The sequence below is a fragment of the Amblyomma americanum genome, chromosome 2 (genome assembly GCF_052857255.1).
Source record: "Amblyomma americanum isolate KBUSLIRL-KWMA chromosome 2, ASM5285725v1, whole genome shotgun sequence".
NCBI lineage: Eukaryota > Metazoa > Arthropoda > Arachnida > Ixodida > Ixodidae > Amblyomma > Amblyomma americanum.
The window spans coordinates 29,978,246-30,006,192 of record NC_135498.1 but is presented as its reverse complement, the minus strand read 5'-3'; the positions used below and the strand labels follow the sequence as shown (position 1 = coordinate 30,006,192).

Genomic DNA, 27,947 nt, shown 5'->3' with positions numbered 1-27,947 from the left:
GGTGTCGGCCAATCGGAGCGCGCGCGCCCAAAAGAAGGATCGGAGAAGCGCGCAGCCCCACCGCGGTGGCTCAGTGGTTAGGGCGCTCGACTACTGATCCGGAGCTCCCGGGTTCGAACCCGACCGCGGCGGCTGCGTTTTTATGGAGGAAAAACGCTAAGGCGCTTGTGTGCTGTGCGATGTCAGTGCACGTTAAAGATCCCCAGGTGGTCGAAATTATTCCGGAGCCCTCCACTACGGCACCTATTCTTCCTTTCTTCTTTCACTCCCTCCTTTATCCCTTCCCTTACGGCGCGGTTCAGGTGTCCAAAGATATATGAGACAGATACTGCGCCATTTCCTTTCCCCAAAAACCAATTATTATTATTATTATTAAGCGCGCATATATAGAGTGCGCTCGGCGGTCGTTTCTCTAATGTTAGGAAAATGGGTCAAGGCGCGCGCTCTCCGGAAGAAACCGCCTGTCGGGAGCGCCAGCGAGAGTTTGCGCGCGAACGGGCACTGCGTCGTAGGGCGAATCCAGAAGCGTGCACGTGGGATGCCGAAGCCATGCGCAAGTGGAGGGCGGAAGATTCAGTGCTTCGAGCGAGAGAATGCAAACGCCAGGCAGCTTCGCTGTTACCTGAGTTCGCGACGTTGTCGGTGCAGCTGGGCGTTTTTTTCCAGCTAAATTCCGAACAACAGTGCCTGCTCATCGCTAATGTGTGTGCACTGTTGGTGGGTCAGTACATGGTTGCCTTCTCTGCGCCGGCACTACAACGTGCGTGCAACTTGGCAGCAGCTCAGGGAAAGCTCGGCAACCACACAAGAATTTCTAAACACGCTTTCACGCATTAGCACGAGATTACTACCAGTGCTATTAAAAGACACCGTGCAGCACGTGAGACTCCGGTGATATTGCCGAATATGAGGCGTGGATCCCGCTCTGGATGTTTTTTTTTCTGCTGACCACCACACAGGCGGAAAATTTCGTACGTTTCTGATGGTTTCTGCTTCATTTTCACCTGCAGTTTTCCACGAACGACGCACCCCAAGGTTGACGGTTAAATTAGTCATGCCGCATGCCGCACAAATGTGGAAACGTCGCAGACCATGGATGCCACTCTATTACTTCACGCCTAATTGCATATTTTTGAGACATTTAGAGAGCATCGAAACCTGGATAAATTTGTTGTGTTCCCGCGATTTTTTTTCTCGCCCTTTCCTTATTGGTGAGCCTCTTTTTTGATAAAGACTCAATAACACAAGTTCTTGTTTCTGCTGGCCGGAAGGTGAAATTGTTTTAAAAACATGCCGATGTCCTCGATGGAATGGAAGACGAGACAGACCAGCGTACTTCTGTCAGCGTTCAAGCATAGGTTCTCATCATTGCCCACATAAGGTTCCAGGTAATAGGTAAAAGACAGTGCAGTGCTTTCCACTTATTGGGGTCAGTCGAGAGAACATACGGGTGCCTTGAGCGCGTGGGGCACCGCCGGCGGCAATGATTTCTGAACGCGTTAAGTCTACAAATTCGCTAAACATAGCAGCCCTGTGCGGAGCTGTGGGTGAAATTTATTACACTTCATGAAGCAGAAAAAAAGCGCCAAAAACACTGGTCCAGCTTTTAAAACATAGCCGGCATAGTTTCACCTCTCGCACTGCCCAGTTTATTGCAAGTAAATGTTTAGAATTAGGCGCGGATGGAAATTAGCAAATCATAAAGTTCATTCTTACGTCCGAATCACCTATGTGTACAGCTTTCCAGCGCTGCTAGGACTGGAGGAGCGAACGCAGCGCCAAGTTCCCCTCTACGAAATTTCGGCGCGAATTAACGGCGCGCCACAGGCAAAGGTGAATTTAGTCAAGACTCACCTGCGGCGCACACGAGTGTTCCTGGTGTCAAAAACACGTATTTACTCGCTTCGAAAGCTATATTTGTCGTTCGATGTTGTTACTATCCAATTACCGACGCACCGATGGTTGACGGTTTAGTGTTGTCACATGCCGCTGTTGCTTCTGTAGCAATGCTTGACACAACTGTTGAAACGTCGCAGATCATTCTTTCTTTCTTTTTACTTTCTTTAGTAGATTGATTTCCACGCTTAGGTGGAAAGGTTAAAGCAGTATCGATGGCGCACCTACGCCAAGTTCTTGCTTCTCCTGGCCGGTAGGTGTGCGCTGCTGCTTCGCTCAAATGGTTCACCCAAGTCTGAAAGTGTCCAGTGTCTCGGTGTTGTTAAATTGTCTGGCGCTGTATAAAACGTATTCGCCCGTGGTGTTCATGGACAGGAGAATGCTGGCCACCACCACAGTCTTCACGAAGGCGCCGGTCAGAATCTGCAAGGGTACGAGAGGCATGAATATACGCATGTGCGACATAAATTATAATGGGGAGTCACTTTTTAAGTTTCAGTTCAGTGGAGAACAGGTAGCATTAGTTGTTCGAAAAATATGCCGAAACACATTTGAAAGTATAAACATACTGTAATAGGACCTTGTGTACCGCAGGCCGTTGCACTCTAACAAAATCTAGTTGAGTCCTAAGACTAATTCTCGTTAAACTGAACGTTTAATACCTATCGTGCACCGGCATTACACATAAAAACTCTTGACACTTTAAGAGCTATGAAGTGCATAGCCCCATAGAACTAAAGAGTGCCCATGGCTGATGGGGATGCTGACAACTTTGTCAGCTGCTCCCCCACCTCTCCCTCCTCTTCTTCGGTGACCGCCTTATCAACCCGATATCTAGTTTCACCGCGCGTTCCGTTCTGGCAGATACTAGAGCGCTGTTTACACGGGTGCGACAGAGTCGCAGCGAGACTTTTTTTTTTCTCGCGTCGATGCCATGTAGACGGCTCACTGCTCCATAGGGATTCGCTGCGGATTCGCTCCGCCAGCAGGAATAAACAACTATTCTGGACAAAATCATTTTTGAATGGTTATGGTTTACGGGGACTTAACGTCCCAAAACGACTAAGGCTATGAGGGACGCCGTAATGAAGGACTGCGGAAATTTCGACCACCTGGGGTTCTTTCCCGTGCACTCACATCGCACAGTATACACGGGCCTCTAGAATTTCGATGGAGACTAGCTGTTGATCTATCTATTATGTTTCTATTCTTTACGCTGCTGCCTTGTAATGGTCTCTTGGGCCTCGTCAAGCTTTTGTGTAGCTTTTAGCCCAAGAGACCATCCAGTTGTCTTCTGGAAAAATAAAGATGTATGTATGTATGTCAGTGCACGTTAAAGATCCCCAGGTGGTCGAAATTATTCCGGAGCCCTCCACTACGGGACCTCATTGTTCCTCTCTTCTTTCACTCCCTCCTTTATCCCTTCCCTTATGGCGCGGTTCAGGTGTCCAACGATATATGAGACAGATACTGCGCCATTTCCTTTCCCCCAAAAGCCAATTATTATTATTATTATTATTATTATTATTATTATTATTAATATTATTAATATTATTATTATTATTATTATTATTATTATTATTATTATTATTATTATTATTATTATTATTATTATTATTATTATTATTATTAGCTGTTCTGACGTTACCGCACAGCTTCTGACATTTAGGACGCTGTTATATATATATAATTGGTTTTTCGGGGAAAAGGAAATGGCGCAGTATCTGTCTCATATATCGTTGGACACCTGAACTGCGCCGTAAGGGAAGGGTAAAGGAGGGAGTGAAAGAAGAAAGGAAGAGAGAGGTGCCGTAGTGAAGGGCTCCGGAATAATTTCCACCACCTGGGGATCTTTAACGTGCACTGACATCGCACAGCACACGGGCGCCTTAGCGTTTTTCCTCCATAAAAACGCAGCCGCCGCGGTCTGGTTCGAACCCGGGAACTCCGGATCAGTAGTCGAGCGCCCTAACCACTGAGCCACCGTGGCGGGTGGACGCTGTTGTACAAACTCCTGCTTAAACAAGAAAGCCTTCGACAAAGCATTTGCGAACACGAAGCAGGACAGCCGGTGAAACCGTCTCACTTGACGCGTGTGCAAGAGGGTGCCCTCACCAACTGCTTACGCGTGACCGGCGCCATGTCGTGCAGCATGACCAGAGGGAGCGAGACCGGCAGGATGGTGTTCACCGAGGCGCCCACCGCCACGGGCAGACCGAAGTACAGGGCGTCGTGCTCCGTGCCCGTGGACTGCAAAGGCGCCCAGGACAAGCGTTTGCATATATATATATATATATATATATATATATATATATATATATATATATATATATATATATATATATATATATATATATATATATATATATATATATATATATATATATATATATATATATATATATATATATATATATATATATATATATATGTCAACAATGTGGACCAACAACATGAATTATGAGCCACGCGATTAGACTGCTGACCCTGCCCACTGGATCTTACAAGGAATACTTCATTCTTTCAATCAGCGTTTTTCATTTCTTCCCTTACAAAAATGGTCTATAGACTACTTATATACCCTATATTGCCTTCCTATATATATTTCTTTTTGTCTATTCATAGCCTATAGACTGTCTATAGACAAAAGTCTACTAAAAGTGTGTGGCCTAAATTTATAGACTGTCTATAGACTGTCTGGGATTTGTATCGCCTATAGACTGTTCTCTAGGGTTTGTATATAGAAAGTGTATAGACTTTATAGACAGAAGTCTATAGACAGTGTATATACTGTCTAAAGAAGTTTTTTAAGGGTTCATAACACTTCCTCCTCCTTGTCATCCTCATCTTCCATATTTCATCCTGTGCAGGGATTCTGTATTCTGGAAGACAATATGGACTGGCAATAAAAAAAAAACACGAGTATATAGACCGCGATGCGGCACCGGTGTGGAGCCTGTTGCAGTCGACAAGCGCAGGCCGGAATTCTCTTCCGTCACATTTGTATGAGACGCATTAAAATGACTTAGCCTGCACGCCTTGTCCTTTAACAGTGTTGTTAAATGAGATGCAACGAGCCCCCCCCCCCCCCCCCCCGCCTTACGTCTCCCCATTCCTCTTTCCGATCTCCTGCTAATTCTTTGGCAGAATGGGGGGAGGGGGAGGGCAAGGGCCCCGCCTTCCCTCTTCTTCCTGTGACCACCAAATGCGCACTACGTAACTGTACGAAAGTTTGTCCAGGTAATTTTCAAACTTGAGGCGTCAAAGATAAAAATGGCAGAAGGAAGGCATTCATACCAACAGTGTTCTACTTGCAGCAGATCTAAGTTATAAGGAGTGTGGTTTTTGCTAGGCCTGATATCGACCGGAGACACGTATGCAGGGATGTGAACAGCTACAATTATGTCTACGGAGGTGCAACTGACGAGATTGATGACGATGGGCAGAATGGCGTTGCACAGTGCGGCCGCGGTCATGAACTCGGCCATGAGCGACGAGGCGATGGTGAGCAGAACCTGCTTGACCAGGTCAGACTGCTGGCTCCAGAACTGGTTGTCGAACGCCACCTGGGCCAGGCCCGTGTTCTGCGGACCACGAGCGGGAAGACAACCGAATAAGCCTCGTTAGTAAACAGTGATTGTGCCGTTCAGGTGTTTCTCTTGTTGTTCCAAGGGAGTCTCTTCCAGCACGGGCTAGCCTTAACGGCCGCACCAATGAAAGCAGAACGCGAAAACAGACCCAGAAATCACAGTCTCAGCAGATGCCATGATATGATTTCAGACCAGTTTCCGGTTTGTCTTGCTCGCTACACCTTAACCGCACAGGTTGGACGATGTATGGGTTTTCAAAATTAAAGGAATATAGCAAACCCCGGAAGAGTTTTTACAGTACGAACTTGCGATTAGTCGCGCCACACAAAAGTAAAGAACGCACCGCGCGTAATCTGCAGATCTCGAAATTCTGTGCTATTTATAGCGCTAATTTTGATACCCTCGAACCTGCGGGCAGCTTCACCGGTGGTCCCCATCGTATGCACCCATCGTGGACAAAAATTTATCCACAATATTGTGCAGTAAAAAAAAAATGCGTCCATTCAGGGATCAAAGACGTACTATCGCGCTCAATATGAGTTGCAACGCGCCGTCATCGACCGGAGCTGGCTCCCTCGTCTACATCCTCCAACAATCACTCGGAATTCTGGGAAGAACTGCCATTCCAGGAAACGACCACACTCCCTCTCAGGAAACAGCTTGGTATAACTGAAATGCATTCTATTTGATTGTGGGCCAATAACAGGAAATATATAACGAACTTATCGATGGTAGTTGGGATGCAGTAGAGTACCGCAGTCAAATAGAATGCATTTCAGTTATAGCAAGCTGTTTCCTGAGAGGGAGTGTGATCGTTTCCTGGAATGGCAGTTCTGCCCAGAATTCCGAGCGATTGTTGGAGGATGTAGACGAGGGAGCCAGCTCCGGTCGATGACGGCGCGTTGCAACTCATATTGAGCGCGATAGTACTCTACTTAAAAACTTGCTACATCGCGAGACTTTTATCAGGTGAGTGCATGGGAGCGGACGGACCTCGGCGACCCTGGTGAGGACCGAGGTGGCGCCGTAGATGACGATGGTTCCCCAGGGCAGCCTGTTCGCACGGGAAGCGAAACCGGGCTCGGCAGGCCGGAAGTCCGGCGTATCGTCACCGTCCACGTCCACGTTGTCCCGGAACTGGCCCGGGCTCGGCATCCTCGCCGGTCTGTTTACGGCCCGGGGCAACGCCGACGCCAGCAGTACGATGCCGCCGAGGAAGCACGTGCTCAGGTCCCTGCGCATATCGAAACTATACTGCTCAGCCTCGCGACGTAGGAAGTAGCAAAGGTGAAAGACCTATAGACATATACAACTCAAGAACATAGCGGCAAATGCCCTCAAAGGAGCCTCTTCAGCCAATGGTGTACACCGATTCTCATGAACTCGTTGTTAATCCCCTTGAACCGTGCAGCTACCGTGACATCGCAGGGGGTAGGGGATTGAAGGGAACTGACCACGGGTTTTTCGGATTAACCGCGGCGTCATGAAAATCGGTTGACGCCGTTTTCAGAAGGGACTCCTTTGAGTGGCGTCTGACAGTTCTTTCTTGAGTTGTATCCGTCTATAGTAATCAGTGTGCTAAAAAATGTAAGCGAAAGAAAAAACGCACACTTACTGCCTTTGTATGAACCGGCAGCCGAGGGTAATTCCAGAGTATCCAATCCAAAACAGCAGAATTATTAGTTCGAAGATCCTGGAGCCCAAGAAAAAATGGTGGTATAAGTCGGAGTAGACTTGCAGAAAAAGGCGAGAACGTGCGAAAGGTCGTTCAGTCGCCTGCTAACATTTACTGAAATGTTGTCAAACGGATACCATTCGCATGTGGAAGCAGTTCGTTCTGAAATGCTCACTGCCATATTGGAGCGTTCCTTACGTTTACAAACTCTAGCTCGTATAAGGTTATACGTGGAGATTACGTTTCAGTGCAATAGATCGGACACAGCAGTTACCTGGTTACGTAGTTACTGAGTGCAGTAAAAACGTCATTGAATTGATGACGAACATGTTTCTACAAACAAACCTCATTTCCGTTAGATGAGGTCGTGCTTACAAAAGCAAGCCGCAGTCTTTGTATGAAAAATAAAAGGATGTGCTTCGGTGCAACCGTGGGCAAAAGTCCTCCTGCTGCCGAGACCGACCGAGTGCGCTGGTTTCGACAAAAATTATTTTGGAACTAAGAAGAAAATTTAGGAAAAAAAGTATTATCCCGTGCCGCTGGTTTCGACAGCAGAAAGGCTTCGTCAGATAGCGCCCCCATGCAGAGCGGCAAGCTTCGGAACAAGAGGAGGCTGGGCGCAGCGATCTTACTTCCACCCACTTCCCAAGCAGCACAAGAAATTAGCCCAACATTGGAACTGTATTTGCAAAGCTGGCCCTACGACGGACCAGGATGGGACCATCCAGTTGCAATATTGGGTAAATGACCTGTGTTGCTTGGGTACTGTACACTGTCGTCTCATAAAAGCCGCTCGCAGCGGAAGGCTTTAGGTCAACCCATCGTCCAGGCTGCAAATCCTGACGGCATTGAGAAGCCAGGCTTCAGCTTCTACAACACCTGTATGGCATTGTAATTTCTGTATTCCTTTTAACCACCAGTGGATATTATAGCTACATGCCAGGTTTTTCTCACCTCCGCCGTTTCAAGCTCCCATTCTCCAGTAATGATGCCACATGGATGTTCCACAGTTGTTACAGAGCCCTGAATTCTAATATTAACTGATTCAAACTCACAAGCAGGGTACGCTGTAGCTATCGGCAAGAACCCCCGACAAAAATGTTCTGCTTTTAAATCGAAACGAGAACAAAATAAAAGTGGCACTTGCTTATATTTTTCCAGTCTGTTCAGCCTCAGCTTCGCGTAGCAGCAAATGATCCGTTCTGCTTGTGCGTTGAGCTGGTTATCACTGAAAGCGAAAACCGGAAAGCAGTGCTTATTATAATCGCCTGCCAAACTTCCACATACATGTGTGACAGGTGTAGTGTAGCGATACCTACATTACATTTCTTTTTTTTCCCTTTTAGCTCAAAAAAAGTCCCACCAAGCGTTTACACGCCCCTGCACTGATTACTCCAATCATGCGCGGCGCAGCATCCCGCATTTATCGCCATATTATTTATTTGTACATAGTGTTTATTACCACCTACCCATATCCTTTCTTTTCCTCTCCCTGTCCTCTCCCTGTCCCTTTATTCCCGCTAGTCGCAGCTCAGATGCTTCAGGTTCAGATGGCAGATGCCATGGCTAGCAATATCTTGTCCTTCCATTGTTATTTTATTAATAAATAGCCACTAACAACACATAGTGAAGGTAGTCTCTTTTTTCATTAGCACACGGTAATGTACCGACAAAGGACAACTTCAACTCGTTTCATGGTATTTCTATCTTCCGTGGCTACGTTGTATTGCGTTATGAATACATTCGCAGAGTACTCCTAGTATAGGAATAATTGGAGTTTATATTCGATGAGATCTTTCCCAAGTACAGCTCCCTATAAAGCACCGTCTACCGCAATTCGTCCAATAAATTGAAGTAGAAGGGTAGTTATGGTGCTCACGTGGATAAAAATTAGGTGCTCGAAATACAGAGCGCGCTCTGGAAGTAGCGAAACTCGAGGTTTTGGAGAACACGAGTTCGAGGCTTTTTCGACTACGTGAACAGTGTTCGCACAACATGTCGCCAGCACTATGTAAGTAGCGCACCCTGTACGTCGCCACATTCTTCGCTGTACATTTGAGCGTACAGGCAACACTGCCTCGACGCCTACACACTGCCTGCCTATGGATGTGGCCACGGGTTGGTAAGCACGGTGCAGGCGCCGATGGTATGCCGTTCTGCACGCACTCGCAACACTCGCAAAGACGCGTTTTTTAACGCGACAGCGTTAAGGAGCTCGTGTCGCAGAAAAGCCGGTGTTATATAATTGGCTTTGGAGGGAAATGAAATGGCGCAGTATCTGTTTCATATATCGTTGGACACCTGAACCGCGCCGTAAGGGAGGGGATAAAAGAAAAGCGGTGTCGTCGGCGTTTTTGGCCGTGAGCGAAAAATGGCGCATCTCGGTGGACACCTGAACCGCGCCGTAAGGGAAGGAATTTTCCTTCCCTTATGGCGCGGTACGGGTGTCCAGCAAGAATTGTGAGACAGACGTCATTTCCTTTTCTTAAAACTAATTTTAATTTCAATTTCCTTCCCTTACGGCCCGGTTCCGGTGTCCACTGAGATATGTGAGACAGCGTCCTTTCCTTTCCTTAAAAAATTTATTTTCATTTTCCTTGCCTTGCGGCGCGGTTCGGGTGTCCACCAAGATATGTTTCCTTTCCTTAAATCGTCCGGGCAAGGGGTCGCATCGAAGGACGATGGCGTGCCCTTCCGTGGATTACTTGGCAATGCTTGCAACACGCTGTCACGTCCTGATCTTAAAGGCGAAGCTTAAGCGTCCTCTATATTTTTTTACTCTTCTGTACGACCCCTGGGAGGCTGCGCATTTATGTCTGACGTTGCGCGTTGCTCACGCCGGGCCATTCATTCACTTAAGTGGGTGCCAAGTCTAGCACATTTACCACCATCACTACCATACAGCGCTCTATAAATAAACGCACCTGGCGTGCAGGCTTCCGTAGTAGACGCAGACGGAGGAGAGCGCCGACGCAGCCAGTGACACCGGGAGCGTGATCAGCGTCCAGCTCCAGAACGAGAGAGACGAGCTGCGCACCACAAAGTTGCGAGAGAGGTGTCATATTAACACAAAGCATGCGCGGCAGGAAGCTAGCGCAGCAGCCACTTTCAGTCATGAGGGTCGCGTCTGTAAATGTTTCACTGAATGCGTGTGTAATGTTCCAAGTTCTTGAACTGCAATGCAAAACTTCAAAAACATGAACACTGCAAAAACAGCGCGGTGCTGCAGAGTCAGTGTTTTGGTTTTGACAAATCGGCGTGAGCCTCGTGCTAAGGTATACCTGTCCATGACGGCGGCGATGGCTTCGGCAGCCGGCATGAACCAGTAGCTGGCGATGCTGCCCGCCACGCTGGTCATGTTGCCACACATGCAGAGCGCTGCCAGCACTTTCTGGTGGCGCTGCAGCCTGCACCACCAACCAGGGCGCACTGGGTCAATGCCAGCAAGCAGAGAGGCCCCGACATACGTGCAAATTTTCTCAACGCATTAGCGAAACTAACCGACACACCGGGCCGTCGTAAAAGGTAACACATCTACTCCCACGTAAGTAATCATTAGTGACGTCAACGCGCTATTTTTAATGCTCAAACCTATGCGCCACGTTGTGGCTGTCAAGAAAACTATAGAAGCACTTGTCCCGAATTCCAGGTAACGGCAACAACCGTGTGGTGCTCCAAATCTGGCGAAGTAAAATTTGGCTTCAGCTGAGTCTCTAATTCCCCGCTGGACAAAAATCTTCACGAATCGTCATAGCTCGATTGAAAAGAGGAAGGAAGTAGTATGGGTTTTGATACAGGCGCGACTGATGACATGCCAGCTGAGCTGTGGAGTAGACGGCGTTGACAGAGATGATTTTAGTAACGAAAACAATTGCACCAGTAGTAAAAATGAAGGATTAGATTAATGTTCCAGTCTACATGCAGTGTTCCAGCATATTTATTTACAACGCGTGTCAGTGCGGTTTAGATATGTTTGCGCCAATAAACACCATAGCAAACATCTCCCGACCATGGCATAGGCACGTGCTTAACGTTCCTGTGGGATCATAAGAAACGAAAACAAGACGAAGTTCCGGTTTGTACAGCTCGGCGACACGAAGAGTAATATGGATCGCTTCCTCGTGTTTTTTTCTTGTGGAACTAGGAAGTACTCAGACCATATAATCTAATAGCTTTCGAAGCGATTCTGCCTCTCCGTATGGTTGTACTATCTACAGGGATTCGTCCGTCGGTATTGCAAAGTTTGGGTCCTTTTGCTGTAAAAGTGCCATCGCACTTAGCGTGTCCATTCGACAGATTTTCATTTCCAAGAGCCCGCGTGGGGGATTCATGCTCGGGGTCTTGTCCCTTACCGCAGTTCTTCGGGGTCCTCGTCTTCGTTGTCTGGAGGCTTGGAATGTAACGACGACACTGAAACGCAAGAGATATAACAAAAATATCACCAACCATTTGGTTTTGCGTTGTACCAGCACAATATTAATCTCCTGAAATTGAAGCAGGTATGGCTTGCCATCATGATACGGTATATCATATGTGGTATATGCAACTGCGACAACTGCAACTGCAGTAATTGCAACGTTACATGGGGGAGCATTACCCCTCATGTAATGCCCCCTGGTGGGCCCTTGAGGTAAAAATAAATAAATATGGTATTGTATTGTATGGTATATGGTATAGGTTGTGGTATGATACAGTACGGTATTATTGTATGATATGGTGTTGTATGGTATGGCATATGATACAGGGTGTAATATGGTATGGAATGGTGTGGTATGAAATGGTATGGTGTGGTTGGTATGGTATGGTGGTATGGTACGATATGAGTAGAGGAGAGGCTTCAATGAATACAGGAGAGTTATGCCTCTCCTGTACTAATTAAAGTCCCTCCTAAGGTATGGTATGGTATGGTATGGTATATGGTATATGGTATATGGTATATAATATTGGTGCCCTTAAGACAAATGGGCCCTCAGTGGTCATGTCACCCACACGGGCGGGGGTATGAGCTGTCCTTGGTGGCTTCAGTACAGCACTTCGACACTTTCAGCCGCCGAAAAGCCAGCTAGGCTTTTCTTTTTTCTCGTAGCTTTCAGGAGCGCTCGTAGCAAGACGCTTCTTCTGCGGGCACTTACGCACGGCGGTCACGAAGGAGCGGTCCCGACCGCGGAAGCGCTGGAACTCGCCAGCGCGCTTGGGAGACTCGCGGCCGGGCAGCACCACCTGGTTCTGGTGGCGGATCAGGATGCGAGGCTGTCGTGCCCCTAGCGGGCGACGACCACCTCCCTCCTCGGGTTGCGGAGCCGGCAGCACAGGGCCTGTGATGGCAGCGCGGCCCCCACCAGCCACGGGGCGAAGCGAGGCCTCCAGCTGTGCCCGCAGCCTCGGGGTTGCGTGAGCCGCCTGGAGGGGCAGAGAGATGCGAAGATGCGGACATTGTCTCGAGAACAAACGTCATCGGTATCTGGGTAAAAGAATGTCACCATGAGTCATGATGGAATACACAACGCTTACAGAGGAAGGCACCAAGACGAAAACGACACACCACGCGCTGGACTAAACGTTTAATGCGCAAGCATTCCTTGGCTCACGCGTGGCGTTAACAGAAAGTGTGGACACTTACCTGAGCTTACCCGAGTTACTCGGTAACTTGGGTAAGCTCGGCTAAGTTCGAAGGAGCGCCGCGCAAGCTGCAGCCAATAGGAGGAAGCTCGGGTAAGTTCGGAGGAGAGCGTCGCGCAAGCTGCAGCCAATAGGAGGAAGCTCGGGTAAGTTCGGAGGAAAGCGTCGCGCAAGCTGCAGCCAATAGGAGGAAGCTCGGGTAAGTTCACAGGAGCGTCGCGCAAGCTGCAGCCAATAGGAGGAAGCTCGGGTAAGTTCGGAGGAGAGCGTCGCGCAAGCTGCAGCCAATAGGAGGAAGCTCGGGTAAGTTCACAGGAGCGTCGCGCAAGCTGCAGCCAACAGGAGGAAGCTCGGGTAAGTTCACAGGAGCGTCGCACAAGCTGCAGCCAATAGGAGGAAGCTCGGGTAAGTTCGGAGGAGCGCCGCGCAAGCTGCAGCCAATAGGAGGAAGCTCGGGTAAGTTCGGAGGAGCGTCGCACAAGCTGCAGCCAATAGAAGGAAGCTCGGGTAAGTTCGGAGGAGAGCGCCGCGCAAGCTGCAGCCAATAGGAGGAAGCTCGGGTAAGTTCGGAGGAGAGCGTCGCGCAAGCTGCAGTCAATAGGAGGAAGCTCGGGTAAGTTCTGAAGAGAGCGTCGCGCAAGCTGCAGTCAATAGGAGGAAGCTCGGGTAAGTTCTGAGGAGAGCGTCGCGCAAGCTGCAGTCAATAGGAGGAAGCTCGGGTAAGTTCTGAGGAGAGTGCCGCGCAAGCTGCAGCCAATAGGAGGAAGCTCGAGTAAGTTCGGAGGAGCGCCGCGCAAGCTGCAGCCAATAGGAAGAAGCTCGGGTAAGTTCGGAGGAGCGCCGCGCAAGCTGCAGCCAATAGGAGGAAGCTCGGGTAAGTTCAGAGGCCGCCGCGCAAGCTGCAGCCAATAGGAGGAAGCTCGGGTAAGTTCGGATGAGCGGCACGCCAGTTGCGCGAGAAGTTGCTCAGGAAGAGGAACATGGGTCGCACAATCCCTAACGGTGGCTGTGTCAAGAGCAGCAACCTACCAGTGCTGCAGTGGCGCATCGCTTAACCGCTGCTCCACTGCGCTGGTAGTGGTATGAGGACTTGCCGCTATCTATGAATGTTAAGTAGAAAATGACCAATTCTCTATATATACGGGCATTAACCCACGGACCTCCATAGTGTGCGGTTTGGTGACCACCGCGAGCTAAGTTGCACAAACGCACCAATGGAAACAGCAGTAGTGCGCAATGTTTTCACATTCAAGGCCCCATGTAGTTTGTATGTTTTAAGCAAGCGATTCACATCTTTTATTGCGGCAGAAAGGAGGTGACGCGCATGCGTACCTGCGGCCACAGGTACCAGGAGGAAAACTTAATGACAGGCACTCAGTAGGAGGCTTTGTTTGCATTGAACTATTGGCGCGTAAAACTAAAACCTTTTCTTTTTCTTAAATGTCTTGATAAGTTAGTTTTGTATAGACGCAAATCAAACAATAAATGTGGACGGCAGTATCTTTGTTAGCACAGCGCAGCTCAGTAGTCAAGAGTTAGTAAGCGCCAAACTGAACTTCCTCAGCTTCGTCTTCCGTCTGATTTTTCTCCTTCGTCGGCACTGGCCGCTGGGGCATCAAACCCCAATTGTTTCTCTTACATTTTCTATTTTTGCAGGCAGATGACATTCCGAGTTCTTCGAGGAAACGGCTAAAGAACTTCACACTATAGTTGAAAGCAACAGGGTTGATTTATTCAAAGCACTGGGGGTTAAATACAGTGGAGGACGAATAGATTTTTAACTGTTAGAAATAACTGAGCGTGGGTTATCTCAATAGTGGCTAGAATCAAGGCAAGAGTGAAATTCTGCGAATCACGGCTAGGTGGCGTCACCGCCACCTGATTTAAAGGGTCTGTCCGTCTGTCCGTCCATCCGTCCTCCCGTACACGCGTATTTATAATCAGTGCCTGACTCCACAAGTTTTGGACTCTTTTCTTTCTGCCGTCCGACTACGTGGACAGCGAATCTATGCCGAGTGGGCTTAACGCCGTAAGTTTTGCGGCAATTGTTTGGTTGGGAGTGAATTCTGAACGCAGTCATTGTTCTCCCACGAGAGCAAGCGCCGAAAAAATTGGTACCGTCCATGACGCCTCATTTTATGCCGCTTATAACCACAAGATTGCACTTCCAAACTCAGTGATGACCAGCATCAAATTAGTCTTTTAGGCACTTGCAGCTCCAGAGCTCCTGCGAAAGTGCCTGCACGGACGAACTCAGAACGCCAAAGAGTCCCTGAACAATATGAGCTGCTGCTGCTGTTGCCCGGAGGCCATGTTTGTTGGTGAGTGCACTTAAGAAGCTTCCGTGTACGATAAAGTTAGGTGCTACAGTGATGGAAATAAGACAAGGAAAGGATTCCTTGGGCCAATAGGCATAACGTCTGGAGGGTTCTGCAGCGCGACCCTAAACCGAACGGGCAATGCTCGTGCAGCCAAGGAGACTACTTCAAGACATCATCAAGACATCTGAAGAGATACTTCAAGACATCTGAAAAGATCACTGCTGTCATCTTAGTGCTTCCTGTGTTTGGTCTTATAGAGTAATGGCTGGCTATCAAGAGGCGTTGCCAAGGTGTTATCACGAGGCTGTCATCATGGTTCGCAAAATGTGGAGATGGTGAGCGTGGGGAGTCTGGTCACCTGCTTTCACTATAGACTCAGTATATCACTTTCATATTCACTTCTAATCAGCATGTTATAGCGACGGTACTGCTTTAGGCACTGCGCATGCGGTCATGGCCAAGCGGATAAGTCGCGAAACGTGACGGCAGGGCGAGAAAGCGATTCTGTCGTTTTAGAGTTACGTCGCCATCAGCGTTACTCGGTAGGTGTGTCACATCCTCGCCCCAAAGACGAAAAAGTGATAAGGTGAGAAAGTGTGAATTTTCCTTTTTTTCTTGGGTGTGAGTGGCATTTAGTTCAAACACTGTCCAGAGCCTATATACACATCTTCGTAATTAGAACAGACAAGGATGAGAACAAGGGCAATGCACACACAAGTGCTGTGTCCTTGTCTGTTCTCGTTAAATTCTAACTCTCAAGCCATTCCAAATCGCCCAGTTCAGCACAATATTGCAGATTTTAGTACATCTGCTGCCAGACCGCACCTGGACCATCGAGTCGTACGATGAGCCTGCTGAGCCGATGCTAGCTCTGCTTCCGGTCAGCGGTGGTCTTGAGTTCGGCGACAGCGTGCTCATCGGACTGAACGGTTTGGCCCCACCTCTCGGTAGCGGATGAGGAGGCCCCGCACCGCCAGCGACAGTTGAATCTGCCGACGCACGGGGCGCGGCGAGCGCTATGCGCCGCGGCTGATGGGCGAAAACGGCTCGTGTTGGTGGTTGTGACCATGGGCTGCCCGGAGGAGAAAAATGCGGGAGTCGATGCAAGAGAATTCACGTGCAACGGGTGAGATTAAAATACGCAAACGCTCAGAATTTTGTTCTGTTGGATTTTACGACGCATAAACGGCTATGGCTGCCACGTACCAAACACAAGGTTAAGAAATTTTAATGTTACATTAAAATAAATAAAGCTTATCAAAGTTGCAGCTAGTTCGAAAGCCTGAATGTGGGAAGGGCTATGTGTAAAATACAGTGGAATGTTTTTAATAATAATAATTGGTTTTTGGTGGAAAGGAAATGGCGCAGTATCTGTCTCATATATCGTTGGACACCTGAACCGCGCCGTAAGGGAAGGGATAAAGGAGGGGGTGAAAGAAGGAAGAGGTGCCGTAGTGGAGGGCTCCGGAATAATTTCGACCACCTGGGGATCTTTAACGTGCACTGAAATCGCACAGCACACGGGCGCCTTAGCGTTTTTCCTCCATAAAAACGCAGCCGCCGCGGTCGGGTTCGAGCCCGGGAACTCCGGATCAGTAGTCGAGCGCCCTAACCAATGAGCCACCGCGGCGGGTAAATGTTTTTTTCGCAGTTTCTCAAGTAAACCCCTCCTTATGTGAATGTTTTTTTCGCAGTTTCTCAAGCTTTGCACATGCACATAAGTAGGGGTTTACTTTGATTACGCCTCCACATGCTTCGCATAGAGGTCTGGCTTTTTTTCTCGACTATGAAGCTGTGTGTAAGGTGTGTGTGGCCAAAGCGAGGACGGCATTAAACTATTTCTGCAAACTGTAATGGGTGCGTACATGATTTCCATTCGCCCAGGAGCGGTTTTACCAGATAGAGCATGTTCGCTTCATTGTCCTACTCAGCTATCAGCTATCAATTTGTTGCTTAGTTTATTCTCTACTAACTTTATGAAGTCTTCATGGCGCAGAGGATTGATCGAACCATTTTCTAGTTAGAGCGCGACTCTGTGCAGACTCGACCGAGCAAACAGCTGACAGGGCGCAACACCCAGAAGCAGTACCGAAAGTGCGCTACTCCCCAGTAAGAATTAAGAGACACTGACGAATAGAGGTAGACTGTAAATGTAGTTTAACATACTTGTCTTTTAGCGCGCAAATGATGCGCTAAGGAGAAGAGAGTGCATAGTCCCAAAAGTAGTTCTGCAGTATCATGTAGTACCATTTTTAATGGAATTAACCAGACTCCTTTTAGCCTTTAGCTCTTCTCACGCTGCCAGGAGACATTTTCCATAGGAGTACAGAGATGGCACGCGTTGACACCACGCAGGTCATCTTCATAACCAAGCAGGACTGGTGACCGCAGCGCCGCTTCTCCTTCGTCAGCCCACTATTCCCGCCGTCCTATCAGTATGGTTAATTTTGGCAAAAACGGTAAAGCTATCATCACTGACAATGCTTACAGCAAAGATTGCCCATTCTGCTAAAAACGGCTGACTTCGGACCCCGCGGTACCTGAAGAATAATGACAGTGAGGGAGCCCCCGAGACTTTAAGAGTGCTTCCAATGCCGTCTGCACGCGGTGCTATAGTCGGATACACTTCAGGAATGAAGCGGCTTTTCCCCGTCAAAGCACCCCATTCCAGCCAATGGCGTCGGCCGATTCCCATGAGCCTCTTAGCGTGACAACGCAATGAGTGGCCGATGAAAGGGGACAGTCCCCTCATTCCATGGTTGGGTATAGTCACCACGCAGCATTGTCACTCTAGCAGGTTCATGAGAATCGGCCGACGCCATTGGCTGGAAGTGGGTCCTTCATTGGAGAGAAGCCGCTTTGTTCTCGAGTCGTATCCGACTACAGCATCAGAAGCGGAGCAGGCAGCCTATTCACCTGACGAACGAGGATTGGCTGCCGTTCTCCTCTGGCAGCTGGTCCTGTGGCACGTGGCGTCGTTCGCTGTCCCGAAACACGTGCGGCTTGTCGGCGAACGACTGGCGGCGCCGCTTAGCGCGGATCAGCTTGCCGCTCGGCTTGTGGTCCCCCGACTGCTGCTTGGCCTCGGGCTGTCGCTGGTCTTCGGCCGGCAGTTTCGCAAACCTCGGGCCGCTGGTGCGAACAGAAGGCGCTGTTCTGTGAGTGTAGGGCACCAAAGGCTGCAGCATCGACTGGCAACATCCAAGATCTTGCTCGGGGTTCACCCATCGGCACAGTGCTTTCACACTTATATTTCTGCGGCAGTTAGTTCTGCGATTCAGTACCGACTAACCCAGTGCCGACGGTTCCATAATGCGCAGTTCGGTGTCGCCGAACGAATTGCGAACATTATTTGCTATGAGCAGAACTACGCAGCTGCATTGCTGGACCCGGCTGTGCACGAACTGGCTGCATAAAGATGTCATATCGCTTTCCAAACTGTTCAGCCGCTTCGGGAGTGAAGCCGAAAATCGAAGTCAAGCAGCTAGCTAGGTCAGCGTAGATTCAGTACTAAAATGTCGTGTAAATACCTTGGCGTGCTGTCATCGTTGCTTGTAAGCATGGAGATGCGGCGAGGCGAGGTGGCGCCGATGATCCTGGTGGGATGTTTCAGGATGGATGCCTTGCGCCTCAGGGCCGCCGCATTCAAAAGCTGCACGCGCATGTGCATGCGTCACTGAAGAGCGCCGGTCTGCATATCTCATGCTCGGTACAAACGGCTAGCCCTTTAAAAAATGGTCTATAGGCAGTCTACAGACTTCTTATAGGCTCTATTGCCTTCCTATAGATATTTATTTTTCTCTATTCATAGCCTATATATAGACTGTCTATAGACAAAAGTCTACTAAAAGCGTATGGCCATAAATCTATAGATTGTCTATAGACTGTCTATAGGATTTGTATCGCCTATGGACTGATCTCTGGGGTTTGTCTATAAAGAGTTTGTAGACTTTATAGATAGAAGTTTATAGGCAGCCTATAGACTGTCTAAAGAAATTTTTGTAAGGGAGAGCCGGTAGGTTACGGACCAGGCGATTTGAAGTGCATCCACAGAAGAACTGTCAGAACATGAATAGCGGCTTACAATATCCCTCGAGAAAAAAGTACGCAATCATTGTATTTTGCACTGTACACATATATGCAGTCCGCGCTGCGTGTCATCGAACGGTAAATGAGAGAGTTAGCGGCACAAGATAAGAAGAGAGCAGCATGGGTGAGGAAACAATCTCAAGTTAATGCCATTCCACGCTTCGTCAAAGGTCAGAGGTTGAGGCTTCACAGGTACCTCGGGTTTTTCAGCTTTGCTAGTGCTTTGCTAGTGCTGTGCTAGTGGTTTTTAGTGCTTTCGAACTAATATTTTTTTTAAAGAATAACTCTCACGTGGTGTCTACACACGTTACAATACAGGAGAGTATACAGTCCCTCCTGTTGGATGAGAAAAAAAGTGCCGTAACATTGCGAAAACCAAAAATGGACTACGAGCTCTTTATTTTTCTTGAGGAAGCGGATTTTTCATTAGGTATAGGAATGCGGTAGCGCAGAAATAAATAGGAGCTGATTAAAAAATTCAGCTTTCAAATTTTAAAAACGACAAACCATGCAAGGTTTGTCGTTTAGCCCTTCCTTACTAACTGTCAAGGCACACCTGGTGTAATGGCTGAACCACGAATTACTCTTGAATTGAAACAAAGTGAAGCGGACTTTTTCGTGTTTAATTTTTTCACACAGCCGTCCATTCCATTTTGAATGTTTGCTGGAATATTTGCTCAATACCTTATTTACGGGCCCTCTGGATGATGTCCTTTTTTTCTGTTTTCCACCTCTCGAGAAAAAGCCTGTAAAAAAAGTTCTTTTTATACAAAATTCTCGTGGTTTTTTTCCGAGCCTTCCCATCACTGACTGTAGTGCATGTAACCGGGATAGTTATGACGTTGATTATTCACGCTGTATAGTTGTACACGCTTGTTCATTCCCCTCAGCGCAGCCATGCGATGTCAAGAGACCGATTTCCATGCTGTAGCGAGGGGTAGAGCTGTTTTACTGTAATACATACATTATGGAAGCCAATTAACAGTCACCTAAACCAAGGGAGGCATATGATATCTTTTAAAATTGTATGCTGTTGACCAGTGGAAAAATAAGTAGTGTAAACACTTTATGGAAGAAAATTAACTGATAAGAAAGTAAAATGGCGGCATATGGTAGTTTTTTTTCTTCTACCCTTGCGGCTGTTCTTTGCTGCAGTACTGACCCTGGAATCAGGACCGTCGGCGGGCTTGTCCGAAACCCCGCAGTATTCCTCTGGGTCAGGATCTCGGAGGCCAGCTCGATGACGCTTCCACAGTGCCACTGCCAGTTCCTCGTAAAGCAGCAGGGTGTCAACCTTCAATAATGAGGTTGTGGCAACAGCGACAGGTTGTCACGAAGAGTCATTATATCTGCTTAGGCCTTACAGCCGCGTGAACTCGAGGGTGATTCCTGCCATTCCAAGACCCATGAGAATAAATGCACGATAGATGAGTGGTGAGCGTGCATCGTCCACAAGTTTTCACATTAGAGGCAGCACAGGCGGAAGCCCAGCCTACCACTTAGAGCTGAACTAGAGGTGCACAAAAAGCAAGAACGAGTTTCATAAACTTTTTTATCCATCTTCCTGATCAGTTCGAGGCAGATTGTTATAGTGGTGGCATACACATACCACTAAAGAAAGGATTCACGTATGTGGCCTCAGGTATCCCGAGACTTTTTCCTGCGATCGGCTGCAGAAACGGCAAGCGGCTCAGCTGCCTTGTTATAAGCATTCTTCATTGACTAGCGCACAGGTGTCAACATGAACCGATACTAAAGAAAACGCGTTTAGAGATATGGCTTCTTGTCTCACAGAGCTACTTTGCTCAAAGGGTACAGGGTGATACAACGGCCCTGCTACCACGCTGTCACTACGACAGCCCACATACTGAATGTTTGCAGTATGGCAGGTTTTGGGGAGTTACAGCCCGCAGCAGCGAATTAGCGGCTGAATTATCAAAGCTGTCCGCATGGCATGCCCGTCCTTGATTGGTCGGTGACGCCACGATGATATCACATCGGCGCCAATGGCTACAGCGCATTGGTATCATTGCGTCGAGCGTTCCTTCGCACTATAGCATATGGGCAGCCCGAAACGTGCTGTGCTACGCCTGCTGATGCGGCGGCGGCGGGCGCACCTCACAGGAAGGGCGGCCCGCCCATTCGTCGTTGGCGACGGCGCTCTCCAGGCAGCGCTGGGGGTCCTGGAGGCCCTCGTCGTGCACGAAGTTGCAGACCCGCTCAGCGAGGCATGTGACCACGACGGCGACCAGGCTCTGGGGGAGCACCAGCGACGCCACGAAGGTGGCGGCCGTCAGCAGCGCCAGCACGGGCCTGGCGCGACCCCCGAAGCGGCCGACTAGCGCGTAGCTCAGTCGCCGGATGGTCAACGTCTCGTCTCCCACCAGCACCAGCCAGAGCAGCAGCGCCGCCGTCAGGACGTCCACCTGGCACGCGAAGGGTCGTCAAGTACGTGTAGCTAGCAAAAGCAGAGCTCCTGACAATTCCGACCATCCCGCGCATTGTGTTTGCTTGACGCCAGCACCGAATAGGACGCCTGAGTCGTCGACACAGCTCCTTTCGAGCTTGTCCCAGACGGAAGGACCATAAAACTTCCCTCATGGTGCCGAGAATTTTCGCAGCAGCTTCACGAACCTTACAGATGTTTAGACGATAGCGCTTGTCATGTGCGATGTGCTATCCGCTTCTCCTAAACACTCCAGGTTAACAGGAGGCTGTCTCACCCCCACCTTATTTTAGTAGCGGTATCGTGTGTACCACATTTGTGCACCAACAAACGTAGCCTTCTTGACATTGATGCGAAGAGTCAACTCACGTCATCCGTTTCAGATGAAGTCGCAGTATGCTACGGCAAAAAAAAAATGACCCCAGACTTTCCAGTTCTCTGCTGGGTGAGCTCGCCCTACAGCTACCGTTGCGACGTCCTAAAACCTTCCATCGAAGAGCCAAGTCAAAGGTCGTATGATACTTGTGCCCCGGGCCATATGGTAACGGTAGAGCCATATAGAAACTGTGTGTCCTGTGGGGTTTATGGTGCTCGCATGGTACTGAGTGAAGTGTCACATAGATACTGGTGACCCAGACGACATGTAACCCGACAAGGCGTTTTCTTGGTAGAACCCTTAACAAACAGGCAAATGCGGGAGTTTTCAGTCTCGGCGTACGACGACGGCCCCGTTTTGAGCGCAGAAGGTCAGCATCGCGCGTGCAGGGTGGTATATATACCGATAGGTAGCTGGAGGCCACCTGCTCAGGGCCCATGATGCCCAGCAGGGGCAGCACGATGGCCGGCAGGAAGGCCACGACAGCCTTGGGCATGGCGCGCAGCATCCACCAGGACATCATCAGCAGGACGCAGTAGAAGCACTTGCTCTCCTGGACCGATGAGAACTTTTCATTGGCGATGGCTTATTAAGAGACTCCGTTGTTGGGTCTGTTAACTGGTCCATCACAGCTTAACAGGTCGCTAGCGCAAACACGACATACATCGAAGAAACAATCGAGACGACAAATGCTTGCCCTTTTGGTTATTCGTCCTGTGTATGTCTAATGCGCATTTGCGCTAGCCACAATAAATCTAGAGCATGTTGTTTAACTAGCATACCGTGTTACCGTCACCGAAATACTAAGCCAATAGGGGCCAATCAGCGCGACCGCAAGTGCGGTCGCGCTGATTGACTCCTATGTGGCAGGCATACGCGCAGCTGGCGGGTACCTGGCGCCATCTGGTGCCCTCAAGACGACCTTTTCATGCGCGCCGGCAGCGCGCGGGCTCCCGGTACTCCGGTAACGGTACCATGGTACACGGTACGCTGACGGAGTCTACCGAGAGAGAAAAAAAGCGAATAGCGGCAAGAAACACAACAGGCACATTCAGGGGACGATTTGTAAGCAAATCTGGGAGAAGCCTAGTTACATAATGTTTTCCTCTTTCTCGTAGAAAAACTGGTTGAGGGGCGGTCCACAGAAAATTTATCGGTTGGGGGAGCGGCAGAAGATTTCCTACACTTATGCAAAAAGTTTTTGCCTAAACATGATGTCGAGATAGCTCGCAAATGAGGGTCTTAGAAGGACACTGAGTGCAACTCCATCCAGTTATTGTTATTTGTAAAATATTATCCTCTGGCTCTTTCTCGATATGTTAACGTTTTTCCGGCAGCAAAAAAACTCATTTAGGGGTGAGAAAAGTTAATTCATTCCCCTCCGCTCGATTCAAACTCGTCACGTCCACATTGAGAAAGGACTGGTTTTTAAGTGAATGGCGCTGTAGAATAGCCTCTAAGATCCGCGAGAAAAACGACGCATGCAATATAGTTTTGAAAACGGCCGGTGATGTTGCCACCTCTACATAGTTTTACTGCTCGCTTCTACCTTATAAAAGCTCCGTTTTCGGTAAGAGTGGTCTGTTAACTACTAATTAGTAGTTAGTATTCTGTAGTTTCTCAATGCAGGCCACCTTCAATTCGAGCTCAGTTTCCATTTAAGAAAATGACATGACGTTAGCCAGACTTATTTATCATCTTTTGCCTGGCCGCAAATGCAGCCATCACCAAGACAGTTCGTCTCCGGACAGCGTATCGACCTTGCTGTCTACGTCGCGTTTGTTCAGGTTTCAGAGACATTTCTTTACTAGTGGGTGACGCGGAGAAAATGTGGGGCTAAACTAACCATATGCAGCAGCATCATGGCACAGTGATAGCCGACTGCAGGAGTCTGGCCAGCACAGTATTTCTTGAAAGAATGTTTCCACGGAAAAGGTGCAAAACTGAAGACTACCTGCTCAAACTTTGAAATTACTTGTGCAAGCCTTTTTTCCTTTTGAGCAACCCCGACTTGAATGCGGTGCAGATCTAGCTATGCCTCGAATTTTCTGTTTCACGGTAAAAGCGGCTATACTGGAAAGATGTAGTCAAGGGTTTGACGGCATACCGTCTGGTCAGGAATCATGGTGATGCAGATTGCTGGTCACTGGCCAAAGTCAAAAGATGAAAAGACGTTTCGGGAGCACTACGGCTCCCTTGTTCACTAAAGTCAAAAGATGAAAAGACGTTTCGGGAGCACTACGGCTCCCTTGTTCACTATCGATAGTGAACAAGGGAGCCGTAATGCTCCCGAAACGTCTTTTCATCTTTTGACTTTGGCCAGTGACAGTGAACAAGGGAGCCGTAGTGCTCCCGAAACGTCTTTTCATCTTTTTACTTTGGCCAGTGACCAGCACTAGGGCTCCCTTGTTCACTATCGATAGTGAACAAGGGAGCCGTAGTGCTCCCGAAACGTCTTTTCATGTTTTGACTTTGGCCAGTGACCAGCATAGTGAACAAGGGAGCCGTAGTGCTCCCGAAACATCTTTTCATCTTTTGACTTTGGCCAGTGACCAGCAATCTGCATCACTGGAAATTTTTACGCTACCAAATTAGTAAGCCATGAATCTAGTCTGCGAAAAAGGAGTATAGTATATGAAGAGTCGTTGCCTTATTGTCCGCCACGACGACTGGAAGGCGGTCATTGCTTTCGCCCTAGGGGCATTAACTCCTCCTGGTGACACCCATCGTAGGAAGCGGCCCCGTACCTTTGTGCCGGGGTAGAGTACGGGGCACAGGTAGAACGGCATCAGGTAGCCGAGCAGGCCCGATGTGTGGCGACTCTGCACCTCCGGCCTCGACGAGCTCCAACGACGGCTGAGCTCTGCGCAACCACGGTTTAACACACATACGTTCTTCTGACGGCAGTCCACGTGCGGCTTCCCCGATTCGACTGTTATATTTATCTTTCAGTCTTAAATAATTACATTACTAATTTAAAAAATTCCCCTATGCAATCCTTGGTTTCTGCGACTGTTCGCTTCTTTAATACGTCTGCGGCCTTGCTTTTGTTTTCTTAACGCTTTCGGCTCAATAATCGTCGGAGGAAAGGTACTCCGCTCCGAAAAAAAAACATCGCTTATCCGCTTTTAATTCGTCTAAATTATACGCCGTCCAGGAGGGACTGTCACCGTGCGGCATTTCAGATGCCTTTCTTACGCCACTTCTGAAAAGTTGCGAAGAAAACCTAAAAACTGCGTGGCCGGGATGGTCACTATAGTACGCCGTATAGCATTCACTGTCTTCATCTCAACTAGTTTGCCGCACTGTAGATGCTACGGCGATTTGAGCCAACCAGGATGACGCGACGGTATTTTAAAAGTGACAAATTTACCATTGACCGCTATCGACTAGCACAAATGGCGATTTTGGTGCAGTAATTTCGTGATACATAGGCTCTGCTCTTAATCTCAACCTTAACCTTTCGAAATCAGCCATGTTGGCTTCGCTCACCGCTGAATTCGTTTGTAAAGCACGCAGTACCGCATGCCATGTTCGACGTGGTGCATCTGCCGCATCAAGAGCATTTTAATTCTTCAACAGCGGCCGAGAGCCATCCTCCCCCCCCCCCCTTGCAATAAAGATTTCATTCATTCATTCATTCATTCATTCATTCATTCATTCAGATGATGCGAGAACGCCGTTTAATTTACCCGTTTTTGCATATTAAAGATGTATTGCGGAATACACAGTAACGGAGGGCCCTGAGCTAATTTCTCGTACGCTGACAGCCTTGAGATCGCAACTGGCACCAAACTCTGAGTATCCTGGAAAAATCACTAAAAATTTATTCTGGGTGAGAGAACCGGTAACTTTTGATATGTTAGGATAATGTAGTAGATATTCAGGCAGAGAAGCGCAGCTGACGTGGCACTCTCAGGTGAGAAGCTCAGATGACTTCGTGAAAAAGACGAAGTCATGCACAGACCCCCAAGCGTGTATTGCCAGCCTTACTAAACTGAGATGAGAGTAAGTACCGCATAGAGTCGCCGCGGCTGGTGCGGGACAAGGCTGGGAGACAATGGGAGAGGTCATTGTCCTTAATTCAGTAAACGTCACCTGGAGCGCAAGTCTCAGTACTCGTGACACACTGATACTTCTCCACCAGCGAAACGCAGTCGCCGCTGCCGAGCACTGATCGCATGAAGCCTCGCATGTAGAACCTGAGCCTGCGCCGCCGCTGCAAGACTGGCCCGCTGCGCCATCTCGGCCGTGTTAGCCCGCAGTGTTCAGTGACTCACCGCTGAGGGATGTGTGGCTACCTTCCCTGCTCCAGGCGGCCATGAAACTCTTGAAGTCGGGTGAACGCGGCCGGAAACTGTAAGTGTAGCTCCTTCAGGACGAGAGGCGGCAAAGGCACCGCGGACGTGAAACGTTGCACTGTGCGAGCGAGGCGCGTGAGAGATTCCCCTTCTTCGACTTCCTCTTCTCCGCAAAGGGCGTAGAATAAACGCCCACCAATGTTTTGCTAGCAAATGTTTTGGTACCAGCTCGGAACATGACGGAACGATTGTTGCTGCTAACCACGTTTTCATTCACTTAGCTGCCTTTGCGAGGCTTCTGTGAGCAATGGTGAGAGGAAGGGAGGAATGAGTGTTTAGTCCGCCGTTTAGAGAGAGGAGAATGAGCGGTAGGAAAAGCTGAGTTGTTCGTTTCATCGGCATGGCTGTGTTGGTCGCCAGTATTGATCTTGAGCGGCCGCGGTGGGTGACATGATGGCTGAGACGCAGCAGCCGGGTGCCGGCGGAGGGAGCCACATCGTCTTCTGAACATACGTTGACTTACTGATTGACCAGTGGAGAGTGAGAATAATTTAACGCAGGAAAGGGGAGAAGTTGGCCGAAGGAACGTGCCTCTGGCTTGCTAGTATTGCTTGAGGTATTGGGAAAGGAGGATTTGGCAGAAAGGAGAGCGAAGGAATAAGGCGACGTGATGTGAGGCGAGGTGACGGCATAGCTGCTCTACCTCACGGCCAGTCCGTGTTTTGGTTTCAGTTTTTTGGATAGTCTTGCTTTTCTCTTGCGAATGTGTTCTTCTTATTGGCTGTGGAGTGTAATCTGACAAAAAGATAAAATACTCTCGTCCACGTAATGAGACAGTTGATCTTCGCCACCAGTTAACCAGTGAGCCTCGTGGTCGTTCACCGGGGTCCATCCCGGGTCCGCTCACTACAGTCCGGACCGCATAGAGCAGGTACCCACTGCAGCACAACACTGTGATGTAGTTCACAGGCTTTAGTGTGTAGCCTGTTTGTATCATCGATGAGTTGTTCTTGCATGCGCGGCGACGTCAGAGGTTACCGTGGAGCGCGAAAGTCAGTGAAGATTATCTATGCTACAGGAGGCTGCTTCAGAACATAGGCGAAGGCTGCTCTGTAGAGGTAGGCGATGTTCTGTGGCTGAGTGCCGCCGAGATTGTGGTGCGACAAACAGAGCAATTGCCGACAGTCGACTGTAAGGCTAATCCCGCATGTACATTTGCACCACTACCACCACCACTGTATTGCGCGTGTATGACATCGAGATGCCGATCGCAGATTATATGGGCGTTACAGACCCGTCAGTGCAGATGGGGCAGTGCGCACTGCAGCATTTAGAGATCTGCTCATGAGCGAAGTGAGTAAGTGCTGGGGCGGGGTGTTGGTTTTGCTTGTAATTATAGGAATAGTTATATAGCAATGGTTCATAGAGAAATTTTGCAGGGTGGACAAGTATCGAGGCTCCTTCATCATGAGAACCAATGCGCCCTCACCGGCAATCGTAAGCTACTAAAAAGAACACAAGCAACGAACAGGACCGTCCTCTTTTTCTTAGTCTCTCCTCCTTGAAGCTCGTTGGCCGTGTTCTATCAGTCGCCTTTCTCTCAAAATTTAATTTTACGCTTAGTATTCTGATGC

General features: G+C 48.8%; 2 protein-coding genes across 2 annotated transcripts; both read right to left on the bottom strand.

Annotated features, from left to right (window-relative positions):
- Nucleotides 1–2,114: 2,114 nt before the first annotated feature.
- LOC144118431 (putative transporter B0285.6) lies at nucleotides 2,115–7,173 on the bottom strand. Its single transcript, XM_077651369.1, has 5 exons — nucleotides 7,102–7,173; nucleotides 6,480–6,720; nucleotides 5,322–5,480; nucleotides 4,012–4,146; nucleotides 2,115–2,319 (listed from the first exon to the last, which is right to left on the bottom strand). Exons 2-5 carry the CDS (start codon nucleotides 6,639–6,641, stop codon nucleotides 2,182–2,184), a joined length of 594 nt encoding a protein of 197 aa, XP_077507495.1. The 5' UTR covers nucleotides 6,642–6,720; nucleotides 7,102–7,173; the 3' UTR covers nucleotides 2,115–2,181.
- Nucleotides 6,993–26,335, bottom strand: LOC144119595 (uncharacterized). Its single transcript, XM_077652171.1, has 14 exons — nucleotides 26,293–26,335; nucleotides 24,760–24,875; nucleotides 22,416–22,565; nucleotides 21,308–21,616; nucleotides 20,353–20,484; nucleotides 18,632–18,753; nucleotides 18,018–18,257; nucleotides 15,927–16,173; nucleotides 12,294–12,561; nucleotides 11,514–11,571; nucleotides 10,443–10,568; nucleotides 10,086–10,190; nucleotides 8,305–8,389; nucleotides 6,993–7,064 (listed from the first exon to the last, which is right to left on the bottom strand). Exons 1-14 carry the CDS (start codon nucleotides 26,333–26,335, stop codon nucleotides 6,993–6,995), a joined length of 2,073 nt encoding a protein of 690 aa, XP_077508297.1.
- Between the last annotated feature and the right edge of the window lie 1,612 nt (nucleotides 26,336–27,947).